A 20,769-nucleotide genomic window follows, 5' to 3' on the forward strand; every position below is an offset into this window, starting at 1 on the left:
AAGGCCTTGCCCAAGGGCCCTTAGTAATTTTCCAGTCAGGCGGGGATTTGAACTCATGATCTTCTGGACTCAAGCCCAACACCACCCATTGTATAAACCACCATATTCATAGTCATCAGACAAAAAAAGTCCCAAAGTTTTTGTATTGTTTTCCATGTCATAAACACTGTATATAACGGATTTTGTATAACGGATTTTCACTCACATCGGATAAAATGTCCCGTCCGATCACAATGTATTTCCTTTAAAAATCCTGAACAGTCTGGACGTGCACAGTAACAGAGGTACAAGGTCTGTCCAAAAAGTAACGGACCTTTTTATTTTTTTCAAAAACTTTATGGATTTGAATCACGTGTGATTGCATCAGCCAAGCTTGAACCTTCGTGCGCATGTGTGAGTTTTTTCACGCCTGCCGGTTGCGTCATTCGCCTATGGGCAGGCTTTGAGTGAGCACTGGTCCACCCCCCTCGTCGGATTTTTATTGTCAGGGAAATGTCTGAATGATTTGGAGCTTTGCTGCATCAAATTTTTCCAGAAACTGTGTGAGACAGCCAGGTGGACACCATTCGCTAAATTCAGATGGCTTTCAGGGACGATTTTATGGGGATCACACAGATTGAGGAGTGTTACAGCCGGTTTAAAGACCGGCCACAGCGGCTGAGATGGCCCAAGCGGCGATCGACAGGCTCAAACGACCAGATCATTTCCAAACTGAACGCTGTGTTGATTCGGGACGTCGTCTGACTACCACAGAAATGGCAGAAGACGTGGACATCAAGACTTTTTCGGCACATTCCACTGTTATAGGAGTTTTGTCATGGAAAGAGGAGCGGAGGAATGCGTCACCGTGCCGTGAATGGCGCGGCACAAAACCACCTCCGTGTTGGTCTCACAGGACGGCTTTCAGACGGCTTTCGGTGGCTTTTCAGTCGTGTGACTATCCGAGAAATTGTGGATTAGCTGGACATTCCAGAACACGTCCTGTGAGGCTTCATCACGGCGTTGCTTTGCGCCATGCGGCTCCGTCCCGACGCGTGAATTCCTGTGGTTTGTCCTGCGCCATTCGTGGCATGGTGGCACATTCCTCCGCTCCTCTTTCCATGACAAAAACTCCTGTAAGAGTGGAATGTGCCGAAAAAGTCTTGATGTCCACATCTTCTGCCATTTCTGTGGTAGTCAGACGACGTCCCGGATCAACACAGCGTTCAGTTTGGAAATGATCTGGTCGTTTGAGCCTGTCGATTGCCGCTCGGAACGCGGCGCACTCTCAGCCGCTGTGGGCAGTCTTTAAACCAGCTGTAACACTCCTCAATCTGTGTGATCCCCATAAAATCGTCCCTGAAAGCCATCTGAATTTAGCGAATGGTGTCCACCTGGCTGTCTCTCACAGTTTCTGGAAAAATTTGATGCAGCAAAGCTCCAAATCATTCAGACATTTCCCTGACAATAAAAATCCGACGAGGGGGGTGGACCACTGCTCACTCAAAGCCTGCCCACAGGTGAATGACGCAACCGACAGGCGTGAAAAAACTCACGCATGCGCACGAAGGTTCAAGCTTGGCTGATGCAAGCGCACATGATTCAAATCCATAAAGTTTTTGAAAAAATAAAAAGGTCCGTTACTTTTTGGACAGACCTCATACAAATTAAAGTTCAGCTCTGACACTTGCTGATTTGACTAAAGTGGGACCGGAGTCATTTCCCTGAGTAAAACATCGACTGTTATTTTTTCACACCGTGTTCAGACCGGGACCTGAAGCCTGACGTGCACCTGTTAAATCAAACACAGAAGGCTGTGATTTGACACTTTCCTGCTTTAACTCCTTCATCTGCCATCATATCATCATAGTTTTTGCAGTGTGCACGCTGATTAAAAAATGGATCAGAAAAGTCCCCACATTTACAGCACAAAGTCGATAAAAGAGGAAATTCTACATCTTACGTTTGATTTGGAGGTGATGATTGTAGAAAGAAAAGCTTGTTGACTGCTGAGGGTCAAATTACTCCAGAATAAAGTATAATCCAGAGATGGAGAACTTTAAAACTGTCACGCATTGCATGACGTGCGGAGTTACAGAGCTGCAGCTGCATAAATCAGGCTTTAAATTAATTAAATAAATCATCATAAATTGTAAATTTATGTAAATTTGATAGCTTAACTATTTTTATATTTATTTTGTTAGCATCTGTTCCTGGATGCTTTGCTGTTTGTGATTAAATGATTTTTAAAAAATGTTGAAAACATTAAAGGTTCATTCAGTAGTTCAGCGCAGTTGGAACCAAAATGGTGCCATGTTCTAAGTTGACACCACTCTCTCAATTAAGGCACACTAGTGGTCACCAGACCTAGGCTTTAGTCCTATATTTCGGAAATGAAAGAAAGAAAGAATCAAGCTCATTCAAAGCAACCTGTAACTTCAGTCACACCTGCTCCTTATTTCCTTCATGATTTACTTAATTTCTGTGTCGAGCACAGGACGCAAAAAAATGAAACGTTTAATTTTTGGTGTCCGATTTGCTTGGTCCTTTGCGTCCCTCATGCTGTTGTGGCGTTGAGCTACATCGTCTCGGCACTGGGTTGCTTCCAAGTGGCATCGTCATGACGCCGCACAATGCAACTCGAAGTGGGCCCCGTGTGAAAGGGGCTTAATGAGTGGCAACATGGGAGCCTCTAAACGACTCTCAAATGACGTGAAAACAAAAATTGTTCAACATCATGTTTTAGGGGAAGGATACAAAAAGCTATCTCAGAGATTTCAGCTGTCAGTTTCCACTGTAAGGAACATAGTGAGGAAATGGAAGACCACAGGCACAGTACTAGTTAAGGCCCGAAGTGGCAGGCCAAGAAAAATCTCAGATAAGTTGAAGCGAAGGATGGTGAGAATAGTAATAGTAAACCCACAGACCTGCTCCAAAGACCTACAACATGATTTTGCTGCAGATAGTGTCTCTGTGCATCATTCAACTATACAGCACACTTTGCACAAAGAGATGCTGTATGATGCTGTAATGCAGAAGCCTTTTCTGCACACATGCCACAAACAGAGTCGCTTAAGGTATGCTAAAGCACATTTGAACAAGCCAGCTTCATTTTGGAATAAGCTGCTGTGGACTGATGAAACTAAAATTGAGTTATCTGGACATAAGAAGGGGCAGTATGCATGGCTGAAAAAGAACACATCATTCCAAGAAAAACACTTGCTACCTACAGTAAAATTTGGAGGTGGTTCCATCATGCTGTGTGGCTGTGTGGCCAGTGCAGGTACTGGGAATCTTGTTAAAGTTGAGGGTCACATGGGTTCCAGTCAATATCAGCAGATTTTTGAGAACAATGTTCATGAATCAGTGACAAAGTTGAAGTTGCGCCAGGGTTGGATCTTTCAACAAGACAACTGTTGTGTGGGCCGCTGAAGAGGTGATACTGCTGGCTTACCACCAGAAGGCGCCCTGCCTGAAGTGCGGGCTTCAGGCACGAGAGGGTGCAGCTGCCACATCAGAGCAGCCGGGGGTGACAGGTGCCACTCATTTTCATCAGCCATCCCATAAAGCCGGACAGCATTTCCCCCTCGCTGCCGAGATATCGTCTGCCATCGAAGGTAAACTCTCAGCCGTCTTTTGTGCTTTCCGCAGCTAAGCTGGTAGTAGTAACGTTTCTTTACTTCTAAGCTTGGAGCTGTTAAATTGTGACTTTGAGTTTGCAGACTTAGCCAAATTCATTTTCAGCCAAGTTGGAGAAAGTTGGGAGGAGTCAGCCTTTCCCGCTCCACACTTCTGCACTCGTAAAGTGAACATTGGTATCTGCACGAATACTAAAGGAACTGAGATCTAGAGGTGGAGGTGTTATTCCCACCCCAAAGAACTGCACCGGTGTGTTGAGGGTTTACTGGGTGTGAACCCACACTCACCATTTTCCTGTCTTTGCTTCCTGCCAGCAGTACCGGATCTGACAGCTGGAGACGATGGCCACCTGGGGACTCAGGACTTGGCGGCTCCAGTATACTCCAGATCCGCTGGCGGGGGATCCGGCTTTTCACTGGAGAGACGTCTTCTATCCTCGAGCCTGCCCGCACGTCACCTTTATACATTGACAGTATTCCAAATTCTGCAATTGTCTGTATTTCGTTGTGCACATTTCACAACAGTAAAGTGTTATACTTTGGGCTCATCCATTGTCCGTTCATTTGCGCCCCCTGTTGTGGGTCCGTGTCACTACACTTTCCCAACAACAACGACCCTAAACACTGCTCAAAATCTACTAAGGCATTCATGCAGAAGAACAAGTACAATGTTCTGGAATGGCCATCTCAGTCCCCAGACCTGAATATTATTGAAAATATGTGGTGTGATTTTAAGCGGGCTGTCCATGCTCAGAAACCAAAAAACCTGAGATGTTTTGTAAAGAAGAATGGTCCAAAATACCTTCAACCAGAATCCAGACTCTTATTGGAAGCTATAGGACGCGCATAGAGGCTGTTATTTCTGCAAAAGGAGGATCTACTAAATATTGATGTATTTTTTTCTGTTGGGGTGCCTAAATTTATGCACCTGCCTAATTTTGTCTAAATAATTATTGCACACTTTCTGTAAATCCTATAAACTTCATTTCACTTCTCAAATATCACTGTGTTTGTCTGCTATATGATATATTTAACTGAAATTGCTGATCCAAACAACCAATGATTTATAAAGGAAAATCATGGAAATCATCAGGGGTTCCCAAACTTTTGCATACACCTGTATTTAGTGAAAAGAAGAGGCTCCAGTACAGAACCCTGTGGCACACCCTCAGCTGTGTTTAATGGGCCTGGGGTTTGACCTACATATAATATGTCTTAGCTGATCAATAATACCCAGATTCCTGCAAAATAACAATAAAAGGCCCAGTATTAAGTATAAATCAAATTGTTTAAATACATCTATCAAGATCTTTTCTTTTTCCTGTTGCTTTACAGAAAAAAAATGTAGCTTACTGTCAGTTTTTTGCTGAGCTACTGCAGCCTTCAACTTCGTGTCAGTGATCCTGAAAATGATGATTTCAGTTTGAGACTCATCAGATAAAAACTCAAAATACAAATATTTGTTTGTTTGTCCAGATGGAACGCTGTAAATGAGCAATCGGTTTAAGACGGCGGGACCATGGCTGCCCATCGGATCGTCAGAGTGACCCACAATAACCACCTCATCCCTCGCTGTAGGTCCGAGGGAGCGCTTATCAACATCAGCAAAGGGCTCACCGGCGCCTGTCTCAGTGATGTCAAAGGTCAGTACTTCACTGTTGTTTGATGGCTGCTACTGCTGCGAGCCACTGTTCAGCTGTTTTGTGCTTTTCAGCACTTCTTTATTATCCCCCAAAGCTTTTTCACTTCAATTATTCAGTTCAGCGTTGGAAGCAGCTGTGTTCACTCTCTGCTGGTTTTATTTCACTGGTTCATTACTGCCTTCTTCCATTCGCATTAACGAGGTGGAATAAAAGAATTCTGAAAACTTAGGAACTTAAACTGCTTATACACCAAATGATTTGAATAACTTTTATATGGAATTAAATAACATTTTTATGTGCCTCCAGATGAGTGTTCAGTTACTTTTCCATCCACTCATCATTCAATCAAACATTCCTTCATAAATAAGATTTTTTTCTTAATGACTTACCTGGTTAAATAAAGGTTAAATCAAAATCAAAACATTCTGTTGGATTTTAACTGTTAGAAGATTTAAATGCAACATGTTTCCGTCCCATTTTTCATGCATTGAAGTAGATCTGCAGCTTGTTCTAAGCATAAAAAGAGCTTATTTCTGGTAAATATTGTTCATAAAGTTGTTACAATCTGTGTTAGTGAGCACTTCAGCTTTGCCAAAATAATTCATCCACCCGAATGAAAATGACACACTTTAATAATAATAATAATAATAATACAACCCCAATTCCAATGAAGTTGGGACGTTGTGTAAAATGTAAATAAAAACAGAATACAATGATTTGAAAATCCTCTTCAACCTATATTCAATTGAATACATCACAAAGTCAAGATATTTAATGTTTAAACTGATAAACTTTATTGTTTTTGTGCAAATATTTACTCATTTTGAAATGGATGCCTGCAACACATTTCAAAAAGCTGGGACAGTGGTATGTTTACCACTGTGTTACATCACCTTTCCTTCTAACAACACTCAATAAGCGTTTGGGAACTGAGGACACTAATTGTTGAAGCTTTGTAGGTGGAATTCTTTCCCATTCTTGCTTGATGTACGACTTCAGTTGTTCAACAGTTCGGGGTCTCCGTTGTTGTATTTTGCGCTTCATAATGCGCCACACATTTTCAATGGGCGACAGGTCTGGACTGCAGGCAGGCCAGTCTACTACCCGCACTCTTTTACTACGAAGTCACGCTGTTGTAACACGTGCAGAATGTGGCTTGGCATTGTCTTGCTGAAATAGGCAGGGACATCCCTGAAAAAGACGTTGCTTGGGTGGCAGCATGTGTTGCTCCAAAACCTGGATGTACCATTCAGCATTGATGGTGCCATCACAGATGTGTAAGTTGCCCATGCCATGGGCACTAACACACCCCCATACCATCACAGATGCTGGCTTTTGAACTTTGTGCTGGTAACAATCTGGATGGTCTTTTTCCGCTTTTGTCCAGAGGACACGACGTCCATGATTTCCAAAAACAATTTGAAATGTGGACTCATCAGACCACAGCACACTTTTCCACTTTGTGTCTGTCCATTTCAAATGATCTCAGGCCCAGAGAAGGCGGCGGCGTTTCTGGATGATGTTGATGTTTGGCTTTCACTTTGCATGGTAGAGTTTTAACTTGCACTTGTAGATGTAGCGACGAACTGTGTTAACTGACAATGGTTTTCTGAAGTGTTCCTGAGCCCACGCAGTAAGAGCCGATGTTGGTTTTTAATGCAGCGCCGCCTGAGGGATCAAAGGTCACGGGCATTCAATGTTGGTTTCAGCCTTGCCGCATACATGTAGAAAGTTCTCCAGATGCTCTGAATCTTCTAATTATATTATGGACTGTAGATGATGGAATCCCTAAATTCCTTGCAATTGAACATTGAGAAACATTGTTCTTAAACTGTTGGACTATTTTTTCATGCAGTTATTCACAAAGTGGTGATCCTCGCCCCATCTTTGCTTATGAATGGCTGAGCCTTTTGGGGATGCTCCTTTTATACCCAATCATGACACTCACCTGTTTCCAAACAGGTGTTCTTTGAGCATTCATCAACTTTCCCAGTCTTTTGATGCCCCGTCCCAACTTTTTTGAAATGTGTTGCAGGCATCCATTTCAAAATGAGCAAATATTTGCACAAAAACAATAAAGTTTATCAGTTTAAACATTAAATATCTTGTCTTTATGGTGTATTCAATTGAATATAGGTTGAAGAGGATTTGCAAATCATTGTATTGTGTTTTTATTTACATTTTACACAACATCCCAACTTCATTGGAATTGGGGTTGTATAGCCTTTATTGTCATTGTACATATATACATACATACAACCATAGACATTATATATGTAGACGCCTCATGGACTGCAGCTGCCTATTGGAGCTGATGTATCAGCCGGCCTCCATCTTGGATGGGTCCCAATTGCTCCCCCGGTGCATTTATTTGTAGTGTGGAAGGTGAATCCCCAAGTACAATAATCCGTAACTCCCAAATTTTTACCCGATTTTCCCACGGTTTGGTTTGTTAGAAACAGCAGAGATTCAGTTATGATACAGGATGCTGTCACACATTAAAAATATGTATTTTCCTGCTGAAAGACTTTGTCTTATGCTCTTTACCAAAGACATATGGCAGTGGCATATAGATAAATGTACAAATTAATTTTTTTTAATTTAGTAAAGAAACAGGTTTGGATTGTTCATTTGAATTTATTTGTCTCTCTCTCTTCAGTCACCAGTTTTATTACAAAGATGAACATTATTTTCAAGGCCAGGAAAAGAAAGTTCCAGGTCATTCCAGGGTCTTAAACTACCTTGTTAGTCTTTTGACTGGGGCTGGAGAGCTAAAAGCCTTAAAAAAGAACTGTGTTTTTCACAGCTTCTTTTCCGTGTGCTGACACTCTGTAACTCCAGTGGAGTTAACTTTGTGATGTGGTGCAGCTTTACTTTGACAAATACAGACACCACAAATGACAGAAGCATGAAATGATGGTTCTCAATTCCAAATTGGGAATTGTGAAACAAAAGCGCATAACAAGTGGATGGAAATGCACACAAATGCACTCTTCCTTTTGTCGCATTAACGAAAATTCGCTTGAGTTACGATACTCGTTGGATGGAAACACAGTTAATGAGAGAGAGGACCAGTTCCTGCTGTAATAACGTTACATGTAAGTACTGTTTGTTACCATGACATAATACTACAAATGGTACAATAACCAAAGTTATTGTTCAGTCTTATTTATGAAAGGTAATCCCATCTGGTTTCTATACTGCACCGGTTATTGCAACCATAAACAGCACAAAATACCAACAAATTTGCTCACTCTCCATTGACTCTGGATGATTCTGGTGCGAGCCTATTATGAAGAGACCCATCCAATATGGCGGCAACGCTGGATTACGTTGCAGCAAGTTATGAGGCATCCATGTATATAATGTCAACGAAATTGGTCCTCTGTCATTTCTTGGGTAGTGAAACAATATAAAATTAGGGACAAAGTTATTTTCAAAAAGTTCATCTTCTTTCACCATCTTGATCTGGTGGATGAATGGTTTTATTTTTAGTAGGTGCAGTGCTCACTGACAAAGATTTGAACATATCTGTGCCGTTCCAAGGGTATTTAATGGTTTTTGTCGTTGTGTCTTCCAGTGCCTTCTCCCAGTGCCCTAAGGCTCGACACCTCAGCCTCCTATGAAGCCGCACATGAAGTGGTGGCCATAAAGGATTATTGCCCCAACAGCTTCACCACTCTCAAATTCTCCAAAGGCGATCGCCTCTATGTGCTGGACACGTCAGGAGGGGAATGGTGGTACGCCCACAACAACAGGGAAATGGGCTACATCCCATCTGCCTACGTCCAGCCCGTCCACTTCAGGAACTCCTCATTTAGCGACAGTGGGATGATTGACAGCATAGGGGAGGGGAACGAGGAGGGTTTGGGAGAGTTTGGAGATCTGGGGGAGTGGACAGGGATGTCCTTTAGACGCTCTCCTGGTTACAACAGCAGTCCACTCCCTGGGAACCCGTTTATATGTATGTTAGATCAGAACCACAAAGATAAAGATGAAAGGAATTCCACGGATCTTTTCCTCTTTGATAAACTGGTATCACCGTCATCTGACTCCATTTTTAACACAAGTACAGTTATGATGAACGGATTCAACACAACCCCAACCAGCCCCAGCCCAGACACTTTTCACCGGGATAACTCATTTTTCCGGACTAAACGCTCCCACAGTCTCTCAGAACTGTCCGTCCTACAGGCACAGTCATATCCAACGTTCCCCGCCTCTGGGTTCCTTACGGGCATTAAGGCTCCTTTACCAGAACAGTTCCAGAGCAGGGAGGAGTTCAGGACTGTGTGGTTAAACCACCGAAAACTCGCCAGGTCTTGTCATGACCTCAACTGCTTGGGTCAGAGCCCTGGGTGGGGCCAGACACAACCTGTGGAAACCAACATTGTGTGCAGATTGGACAGTAACGGAGGTGTTATTCAGCTCCCGGACACCCAAATTAGTGTCCATGTTCCTCAAGGTCACATCAGTCACGGAGACAGCCAGCAGATCTCCTTGAAAGCCTTGTTAGATCCTCCACTAGAGCTCAGCACTGACAGTTGCTCCACCATCAGCCCAGTGGTGGAGATCAGACTGAGCAACATGGAGACCAAGTCCTTCATCACTCTTGAGATGAAGGTATCCATAACCGTGAAGAAGGAGGGAAGTCAGGCTGCCGAGGTACTTTGTGTTCGAAGTGATAGCAAAGAAGGCCCCTACGCGCCAATCCCTAATGCCTATATGTACAGAGACACAGTCCAGGTGCAGTTGGACAGCCTGGAGCCCTGCATGTATGTGGTAGTTGTTGTTCAGTCACAGTACATCAGCTGTAATACCACTGTGTGGGACCACGTGCTGAGGAAAGTAACTCTGGGCCTTTATGGGCCTAAACACATCCACCCTTCATTCAAGACGGTTATCGCCGTGTTTGGTCACGACTGTGTCCCCAAGAACTTGTTGGTTACTGTGGCTGCCCAGCAGGATAATTCTGCGCCACCAGTTGCCCTCCAGCTGTGGGGGAAGCACCAGTTTATGTTGGGGTACCCTCAAGATCTTCAAGTGTGTTTGTACTCCAACATGTCCAACTACATGGTGAAGGCAAGCGAAGGCTCCACGTTGATTCGAGGATTTCAGGTCAAGCTGGGGAAGGTCAGCAGACTTCTGTTCAATATAACCTCACACAACCCCAACAGCATATCGGGATTTACGCTCCGGGTCCAAGTTAAAGATGCACTGGACTGTATCCTCACCCAGTTCTGTGTCCAAACTCCACAACCTCCTCCAAAATCTGGTGCAAGGATTCCAGGCCAGAGGAGGTTTTTGAAGAAGAATGAGGTGGATAAGATTGTGCTCTCTCCGCTGGCTGTTACTTCCAAGTACCCCAAATTTCAGGACCGTTGTATCACCAACCTGAAATTTGGCAAACTGATCAAAACAGTCATCAGGCAGCACAAGACCGCCTACCTGCTGGAATACAAGAAGGGCGACTTCATTGCTTTGCTGAGCGAGGAGAAAATCAAACTGCGAGGCCAGCTGCGGACCAAAGAATGGTACATCGGCTACTATCAGGGGAAGATGGGACTTGTTCACGCCAAGAACGTTTTGTTTCTGGGGAAGGTTAAGCCCATCTACTGGTGCGGCCCAGACCTGACCACAACACTGCTGCTAGATCAGATCCTGAAGCCTTGCAAGTTTCTCACATACATTTACGCTTCGGTCAGGACGGTTTTAATGGAGAATGTGAGCAACTGGAGGACGTTTGCTGACGCTTTAGGCTACAATAATTTACCGCTGCATTATTTCTGCCGGGCAGAAGTGGACAGTGAGTCCGAGAAGGTGGCGTCAGTTTTGGAGAAACTCAAAGAAGAGTGTACAAACATGGAGAAAAAGGAGAGGAAGTCCTTTCAGAGGGAACTCATGATGGTAAGAGTTTAACCGTTCCACTGGAAACATCCTGTTTGTATCTTTAAAAGTGTCTGTCTTCACTGAAGGATTGATCATCTTGGATTGTACATCTGGTATCTGTTCATTGGCACCATCCTAATGTTTCTCAGTTAAATAACAATCAGCCAGAGTTTTTACCAAACATGGTGCAGATTCCAGTGGATTCCAGTATTACACTGGCAAAGTCATCCAAAGGTCAACCAGGTGAAGGTCAGGGTCATCGGGTCGATTTCGGATTTCAACCAGGCAATAAACTGTGTTGATGACCAGGACATTTTGCCTCAGGATTTTATTCTTTTTCTATAATATGAGCTGTAATCTGCAAGAAAACACCAATGTTTGAAACTAAATGATTAGAATTAAAATTCCACAATTGATGTTTATCTGCTGTCTGAAATGTGAAGTTTAACCTCGTCAAACTCAGCTCACTAACTCTTAAAATGCAGCACATAAAAAAATTAAGAATTAAATGATTAAAAGAAAATTAGACTTTAATGTAAAATGTCTAAAATCCACTTGGTGCTGATGTGTTTTATTGTTTAAAAAAATTAAATAAAAATACTCATAAAACACCAACTCAAATAAATTCACATGGAATCCTTTTGGGTTTGTTTTGGTGATTTCAGGAAGCGTAAACATCCTAAACTGCCACCTTGATTGTATTCAGAGAGGTGATATTTTATCAGACTCACACTCGTATCATCACTGGTTATTACCTGGTTAACAACAGGGCGCTGACTATTCAGACTTTTATCACCCGTCAGGTCTTTGTGATGTCTTAAGCAAAGAATGATAACAGAAAAAAATCTGAGGCAGATTAGGATTACGACCAAAGTCCCTGAAATCCCATCACACCTTTCTTACCAGTGAAATTCGGGCCTTCTTGGTCGTGTTATTACAAACCTGGTCGACGTTTAAAATCTAACGTAAAGTCGTGCATGCTGAGAACGTCTTTAAGATGATTGTGACATCTCAGCACTTTGACATTTAAAAATGAAACTGGACCACAATCATCGAGAGGTGTTCCCGTGTGAAACGAGAGGAGGCATTGACCAGGACCGAGCGAGAGGCCTGGAGGCCCGTGTGCCGCGGCGGGTCGAGTTACGAAGGCAGCGGAATGGCTTTTTAATAATAGATGCGTGCAGAGAGGCTGAGATAAACGCCACCATCAGGGAATGTAATACTGCCGGGAATGTAATCAATCCCTCTGCTTCTGGACTCCTCCAAACCGAGCCATAAAACCCGACGGCTCAGGACGTCACACTTTGGTCGAAACTACAGCTGATTCGCTGCAACAAGTAAAAGTCTGTTAATTAAAACAAACTGAGTGGATGTTATGTTTCATGTGACTCTGCATTTAGGAAGGTCTCCCACCGCCCGCTGTTCAAACCCACTTTTGTGTGTGTGTGTGTGTGGGGGGGGGGGGGGGGGGGGGGATATGGTAAAAGTAGTGTTGTACAACATTGTGAGCAATTGAAAAAGTTTTAAACATGTTTAAAAAAAATTGTGATGTTGGATTAAATTGTGATCCACAAAACAGGAATAATCGGACTTCATTGTGCAGATTGGAAGTGATGTGTAAAAGTGGAAAAGCGGGTACAATGTGCACCAGTTCTTCTCTGAGTAAAAGCCTTCTGTTCCTCCTCTGAAACATGAAACCCGTGAAAATCATGTTGTCCTCTTCAACAGAAGACAGATTTCAGTTGTTAGCAGAGACATTTTAGCTTTATGGGAAGGGGGGGTTGCACTCAAAAAACCCAACATGGGTGTTGTTTGTTTTTATGCTACATGAACCTAAATCTAACATGTAGCTTCTACGATGTAAAATCAAGTTTTATGGGTGAACACATTTGAATCATGTAGTTTTAACATAACATGCAACAACCTAAAATCTAACTTGGTCAGTGAACATAATAAAATTATGGAAAGTATTTCCACCCAAGTAAAATACGTTAAAGTAGCCAGAAACAATTTTGCAGAGTGACCTAAATATAAATTTGTTGAGTCAACATGATAAATTTGTGTTACTGTTACGTAATGACGATGGGTCAGGCCAACTAGATTTGTAAGGGTAAATGTAATAAAACAAAACAAAACAGTAAGTCCCTTTGGCTGCTCGCTTGTTTGCACTTGGGATCGCCACAGCAAATCCAAGATGGATCTGCATAAATTATGCTGATCCAACACAGCAAAGTTGACATGTAACTGTACTATTTTGAAAGTAGTTGTAACTACCTTAATAAATTAAGTAATTAAGTATTAATTATTTCTTTAGTTTTTGTAGTTGCTTAATGTTGACAAATTCTACTGTATTTCTTGTCTTTCTGATGCCTGAATTTGTTTTTTCTCTCTGTTTGAGGTCTGGCTCCATCCAGAGATGGGTGTGGTGTCTGTTTCTGTGACCCTCCTGTCCTGTGCACCGGCAACATTTCCTATATATTCGTTTTGTGAATTGTTCTGTAATTTGTGTTTGTATCATGGTCCAAACAGAGGGTCACCCCTTTGAGTCTGGTCTGCTTGAGGTTTCTTCCTCAGAGGGAGTTTTTTCTTACCACTGCTGACTGTGTTCTTGCTCTAGGGGTTGGTAAAGTTAGACCTTACTTGTGTGAACCACCTTGAGGCAACTTTGTTATGATATGGGGCTATATAAATGAAAATAAATTGAATTAACTCATAATCATAACAAACATGTTTGAATGGCCCACAGACATTACATCAGCGTGTTACATTTACCCTTACAGGGCAGCGGGTGGTGGCCAAGTGGTTAGTGTGCTTGGTTTCAGTACGGAAGGTTCTCGGTTCAAACCCCACCCCTGCCACATTTCTCCAAATAATGTGGAGTTGCATCTGGTGTAAAACCTGTGCTCATTCAACATGCAGATCCATCTCAGATTTGCTGCGACCTCGAGCTCAAGCAAGGGACCTACTTTATATTTTTGTTAGATTTAGGAAAAAACCCTGTTGTGTCTGATGATTTTCTGATGTTAATGCTGGATTTTACGGTCGCAAATTAAGTTTTACTACAAGTTAGCAGAGCGGGTAAAACGGCTCTGCTAACAGCACCCATGTGATGTGGGTTTTTTGGGCTTCATGCTCGTCTGGTGCCCCTTTAGGCGTCTCTGATTAGCATTAGTGCTTCCTAGAGTGGGGTCCTTCCAGGGCTTTGGGCCCATCTGGGACTTTGTGGTGATTGTTGGGACTTTGTGGTGATTGTTGGGACTTTGTGGTGATTGTTGGGACTTCCACTCAGGGTGTAAGTCCACATTTGGAGTTTGTCCCTCACTGCAGGACTCCCGAGGGACAAGCGCTCTGACTCCAGGCTAAAGCTGTTGATTGTGGCTTTCTTTTCACCGAAAGCAGAAACCTGGATTGAAGCAGCTGTTCACAGTGATTGATCACAGCTATCAAGTCCAGAGAACTGGAGATGTGGAGGAACAGCAGTGACTCAAGTGAAGTCAAAATGAGGAGGTCCTGAACGGCAACAGCCCAGACAGACCTCCAGTCCATCCCCAACTATCTGCTGCAACCAGGTGAAACGTGGGCGTGTCCTTGACCTTCCCCAGTCTCTGGGGTCTTCAACACTAAGGCACCTGTGCTGCTTTGTGTCCAGAGAAACATCACTGAAATTACATCACAATGCAAGTGATAGTCATCAGCTGAGCCTCCGTAGGTCAGCGTCATTCCAGTGGAACGTGAAGACCCCAAAGAGACTGGGTACCAAAGACATCCAGTGGTCTCCTCAGGTCGTTAGAGTCCAAGTCTGACAGGCAGACTGTAAGGCAGGCAGCACCAGGAACCCTGAAGACTTGGACCTTCATTCTTCTACAAAGATATGGACATCACAACCTCTGAATGGAGTCATGAGATGTGAACCAGAAAGAGAAATGAATCTAAGCTTGATTGTGGTTTTGCTGTTTTCTGTAGATTGTAGAAGTCAGATGTGGATGAATAAACGTCTTTTTGTCTGTCTTTGACTTCCTGCCGTTATCTTACTGTGCAGGTTTGTGTTTGTTTTTTTTTCACACGGGCAGACGCCTCGTTGGCTGTCAACTCCGGTCGTGGCTCTGCTTCGGTGTTTCCTATATCACCGTTTGCACACACTTCGGTCTTTCAGTGTATTTCTGGTGCACAGTTGTATTTTTAATTCAGTGGTCGTATGAAGAATCCCGGCTGCACATGCAGACAGGAGGTTGTGACGTTGTGACTCACTTGGTTGTGTTGACATCATTATAATGGAACAAACGTGTGATGTCACAAAGGCAAAATTAAACAAGGCAAACAGCACCCCCTAGAGGCTAAATAACACATTTTTTGTGCTTCCTCACAGTGACGTCCTGAGCCCAAGTTTGACTTTGATACGTTAAAGCTTTGCTAAGATGTGACCTCACTTCCTGTTTGGCAGCTTCGCCACCGACATTAATTTGTTGTGACAGATGGTTGTGAATGACAGACAGACAGACAGACTGATTGACAGACGGATGGATGGACAGACAGACAAGGGAGATGACAGACATACAAAAATGGAAAGATGGACAGACACAAACGGACATCACACCCTGTAAACTGGTTTGGTGGGAAAACAGATCGAGAACTGAATTCTTGTCAAATCTATTTCCTCCCTGAAAACACAGAAACCAAAATCCTGACCATGAAGAACCAGACGTCTGTTCTGGTTTGAAGAGACGTCCAGCCTGCAGTGTGTCTTCCACTCGGCTGCTTTTATAATCTTCAGCATTTTAAAGGCCTCATTTAACTTAATGAGAAGTAATGAACAGCAGCAGCCGAGGGACCTGGCTATTTACTGGAGTGGGTAAAAATGCTTTTTCTTCCAATCATTGATTCAAACCTTTTAGATTTTATAATTAACTGACAAACAGCAAATCTTCACTGGATTATATTTCAGATGACATCACATCTCAGTGAGTTCACCAAAATCAAAACACTTCGATAAAATTCTGAGTCATTACACTGAAGGTTGGGCGAGTGTTGGAAAATGAGTGTGACAGGAAGTGACACGCAGACTCTTCCTGTAGCGACTGTGGCGCTAACAGTAATAACAAATCACATTATGGTTAATACCTGATGAACAGAAAGCTCCAAAACAGCTCACTATTTGCTCATAAATTAACTGAGTAAGTTCATTTATGAATTAGCCGAATTTATTGACGAGCCATTAGATTCACATGGTTAAGCTAGTTAGCTTACCTTCTAGAACAGACAAACTGTCAATTTATCAAAGTCTACTTTACGAAAGCAGAATTGTGTGGGAAATTGTAGTCCTAGGGTCCACTGGTTCTAGGGTCCAGTAGCCCTAGGGTCCACTAGTTCTAGGGTGTCCGCTAGTTCTAGGGTCCAGTAGACTTAGGGTCCACTAGTTCTAGGGTCCAGTAGTCCTAGGGTCCACTACTTCTAGAGTCCAGTAGCCCTAGGGTCCACTAGTTCTAGCATGTCCACTAGTTCTAGGGTCCACTACTTCTAGGGTCCAGTAGTCCTAGGGTCCACTAGTTCTAGGGTCCAGTAGTCTTGGGGTCCACTAGTTCTAGGGTCCACTGGTTCTAGGGTCCAGTAGGCCTATGGTCCACTAGTTCTAGGGTCCAGTAGACTTAGGGTCCACTAGTTCTAGGGTCCACTACTTCTAGGGTCCAGTAGTCCTGGGGTCCACTAGTCCTAGCTCTAGTATTAAGGACAGCATGTTGAAGTTGTTTTTACATTTATGGTAGGCTATATGTTACTCTTAAGTAGGTTACATACTGTTACAAATGTGTGGCAATTACAAAACCCATTTAATTATGGTGAATTACCATTATGTGTTCATTTTTAACAACAGATTTATAGAAACAAGGTGACTGATGGCGTGTGTCAACAGAATCACATATTTTATTTTTGTAAATTGAACAAAACTGGATCTGGTTTGTTAGCTATTTGAAAGTATTACATTTATTTGTGAACTTTAAAATCAGTTTGGGGTTTTAATATGCATCATCAAATAATATAAAGAGGATAGGACCAGCAGACCCTAGGACCAGTGGACCCTCCTCAAATTGTATATATTGTATCAGAACAGATTTGTACTGTTTGTAGTCAGCTGTAACTCACAGTTGTGGCAGCACTGTGGCAGTTCAGAGTTGCCGGTGCCCCAATCCCTGAATTCCCCATTCAGAATTGTGTGATTGACTGGTTATGGTGCTAAACAAGATGGTGTCTTCAGTTTGGTTCTGGATCTCAGTGATCTCACGACAAAAATGCTGTAAACATTTTTCAAAAAGCCGTCAGGACGTCCATGAACCGATGTCAGGATGATGTTTTCTGTGTTTTTTCATCGACAGGCGTTGCTGAAGATGGACTGCCAGGGTCTAGTGGTGAGATTGGTTCTGGATTTCGTCTTGTTGACCACGGCGGTGGAGGTGGCGGTGAGGTGGAAGGAACTGGCTGAGAAGCTAGCCCGCGTGTCTAAACAGCAGATGGAGGCGTACGAGGCGCCACACCGCGATAAGAACGGACTACTGGACCGAGAGGTGAGACGATCGTCCAAACCAGAGAAAAACAAATATATATATATATTTTTAAACTATCTCAGAAATCCTCACTTTTCATTTTCAGTCCATGTGGAAGCCCGCCTACGACTTCCTGCTGACGTGGGCCGCCCACATCGGGGACAGTTACCGCGATGTGATCCAGGAGCTCCACATCGGCCTGGACAAGATGAGGAACCCCATCACCAAGCGCTGGAGACACCTGACCGGCACCCTCATCCTCGTGAACTGCCTCGATACGCTCCGCAGCGCCGCGTTCTGCCCCACTGGCTACGGCGACTTCGCCATCTGAACGCGTTGTCCTGCTGGAAATATATTTTGGAGAGCACAAGGGTTATCGTCCTCTTGTGGTCGTCAAACAGTGTTGGGCACTTGTCCTGTTTTAAGTGACTTTTTTAAAATGTCAGGTTTGCGATGTTTTGACCTTCTGTTAGACTTTGGCGCTGGAACCATTGGCGGGTTCATAACTGATGGACAAACGCCGATGTTTAGTTGGTCTATTTCAAGACCTGTTTTTGTTCTTTAATTAAAAAAAAACAATGTTTTTTCACTTTTCTCAATTTTTTCTTTTCATCCTGTTGCGACTGACCCAACCCCCTTATTTCCCGCGGAAAATTACAAATTACTCAAATTATGTTTCAGCTGTTGAGCTAAGACCCCCCCCCCCCCCCCCAAACAGTCATTCTGGAAACAGTTTCCCATGCTAACGCTAATGCTATCTATGCTTGTTACATAGCACACATAGATTTCTAGCTAATGTATGTGTGCTGTCATAAGTTTTCAATTTTGTGGGCGGTCACTGACCGTCACTCTAGAGACCAGAGAAACAGTTTACTGAGATAGTCAGGGTTAATTACCTGGTGACTGCTTGACGTTCTGCTGAGTATTTCTCAAGTTAGATTAATGACAGGCTGCTAGATAGCAGGTGTTGAAGCAGGCAGCAGGTGTTACAGCAGGCAGCAGGTGTTACAGCAGGCAGCAGGTGTTGCAGCAGGCAGCAGGTGTTACAGCAGGCAGCAGGTGTTACAGCAGGAAGCAGGTGTTGCAGCAGGAAGCAGGTGTTGCAGCAGGCAGCAGGTGTTACAGCAGGCAGCAGGTGTTACAGCAGGCAGCAGGTGTTACAGCAGGAAGCAGGTGTTACAGCAGGCAGCAGGTGTTACAGCAGGCAGCAGGTGTTACAGCAGGCAGCAGGTGTTGCAGCAGGAAGCAGGTGTTGCAGCAGGCAGCAGGTGTTACAGCAGGCAGCAGGTGTTACAGCAGGCAGCAGGTGTTACAGCAGGAAGCAGGTGTTGCAGCAGGCAGCAGGTGTTACAGCAGGCAGCAGGTGTTGCAGCAGGCAGCAGGTGTTACAGCAGGCAGCAGGTGTTACAGCAGGCAGCAGGTGTTGCAGCAGGCAGCAGGTGTTACAGCAGGAAGCAGGTGTTGCAGCAGGCAGCAGGTGTTACAGCAGGCAGCAGGTGTTGCAGCAGGAAGCAGGTGTTGCAGCAGGCAGCAGGTGTTACAGCAGGAAGCAGGTGTTGCAGCAGGTGTTACAGCAGGCAGCAGGTGTTACAGCAGGAAGCAGGTGTTGCAGCAGGCAGCAGGTGTTGCAGCAGGCAGCAGTTGTTACAGCAGGCAGCAGGTGTTACAGCAGGCAGCAGGTGTTACAGCAGGAAGCAGGTGTTGCAGAAGGCAGCAGGTGTTACAGCAGGCAGCAGGTGTTGCAGCAGGAAGCAGGTATTGCACAACATTACTTCACCTGTTTTTATGTTTTTGTTTCATACAAAAAAATGCATAATTTCACAAATGTTTTTTTCATCTTGCTGTAATATTTAATTTGTATTAGATCAGAGTTTTTTTTAGTTTCATATTCAACCGCTTACTGCAATCTAGGGTCGGGGTGGGGGGTGGAGCCTATTCCAGCAGTCACAGGGCGTGAGGCGGGTTCACCCTGGACAGTCTGTCACAGGGTCACATACAGACAGACAAACAGTCACACCTACGGACAATTTAAAGTTTCCAGTCCATCCAACCTACATGTCTCTGGATGTGGGAGAAAGCTGAAGCACCCGGAGGGAACCCACAGAGACATGGGAAGAACATGCAGACTCCACACAGAAAGGCCACAGGTGGGAATCGAACCCATGACCTTCTCGCTGTGAGGAAACAGTGCTAACCACTAAGAAGTTTAAATTAAATCAATTGATTAAAACACAAAGTTCACAGAAGTATCTAAAAAAATGTTCAACTAAAAAAAAGTAAAATCAAGTAATGAACATGAATATCCTGCTATTTAAAACAAGCACCACAAGAGGTCAGTAGTACCTCATCCAGCCTTTTCTCTCTCTCATTTTCTTTATTCATCAGCTCTTCAAAATATTCCCTCCACCTTCTCAGTACACACTCCTCACTTGTCAGCACATTACCATGTACATCTTTTACCACCCTAACCTGCTGCACATCCTTTCCAGCTTTGTCCCTTTGTCTGGCAGATAAGCTGCACTATCACTATAGTGGACTGGATTTATTTCATTTTCTGCTATGGGGTATCATTTCAGTGATTAAAAAAAGGAGTTGTACTGTTTTTATTTGCAGACTTTGTGTTTTGTTTAGTTTTTTTTTTGTCTCAATGATTGTTATTTTTAGTACTTGAATAAATATAAATCTTTGATAATAAAAAACAACTCATTGGATCATCTAAATGTAAACGTTAGGGCTTTACATTCATAAATGCTGCCACTTAAAGTAGACCTGCATTTATTTCAATGCAGGTCTACTTTAAAGAGAAAAGGTCGTTGTGGGATGTCAAACAGAAGCAGTGGGCGTGTCACACAGAGCAAACATTTTTATTTTAAAATTTGATTCTTTAATTACTGTATATTTTGTAAGGTGTTTCTTCAGTTGATGAATCTGTTTATTGTGTCGTGTGTGATTTATGTTGATTGTATCAGAATGTTGTTTTTGATTTTTGTTTGTTTTTACAAACTGCGGTCCGAGGACAGCCTGGGGCGCGAACTTGTTTTACTTTGAAGGGCTGACAGGAAGTGGCTCTGTACGTTGTGGTTCATC

General features: G+C 43.5%; 1 protein-coding gene across 1 annotated transcript; it reads left to right on the plus strand.

Moving 5' to 3' along the window:
• Positions 1 to 4,967: 4,967 nt before the first annotated feature.
• Positions 4,968 to 18,195, plus strand: LOC117506257 (SH3 domain-binding protein 4-A-like). The gene is made up of 4 exons (XM_034165754.1): positions 4,968 to 5,260; positions 8,841 to 11,167; positions 17,515 to 17,703; positions 17,789 to 18,195. Exons 1-4 carry the CDS (start codon positions 5,137 to 5,139, stop codon positions 18,011 to 18,013), a joined length of 2,865 nt encoding a protein of 954 aa, XP_034021645.1. The 5' UTR covers positions 4,968 to 5,136; the 3' UTR covers positions 18,014 to 18,195.
• The last annotated feature ends 2,574 nt before the right edge of the window (positions 18,196 to 20,769 follow it).

The sequence above is a fragment of the Thalassophryne amazonica genome, unplaced genomic scaffold, assembly GCF_902500255.1.
Source record: "Thalassophryne amazonica unplaced genomic scaffold, fThaAma1.1, whole genome shotgun sequence".
In the NCBI taxonomy this organism is placed as follows: domain Eukaryota; kingdom Metazoa; phylum Chordata; class Actinopteri; order Batrachoidiformes; family Batrachoididae; genus Thalassophryne; species Thalassophryne amazonica.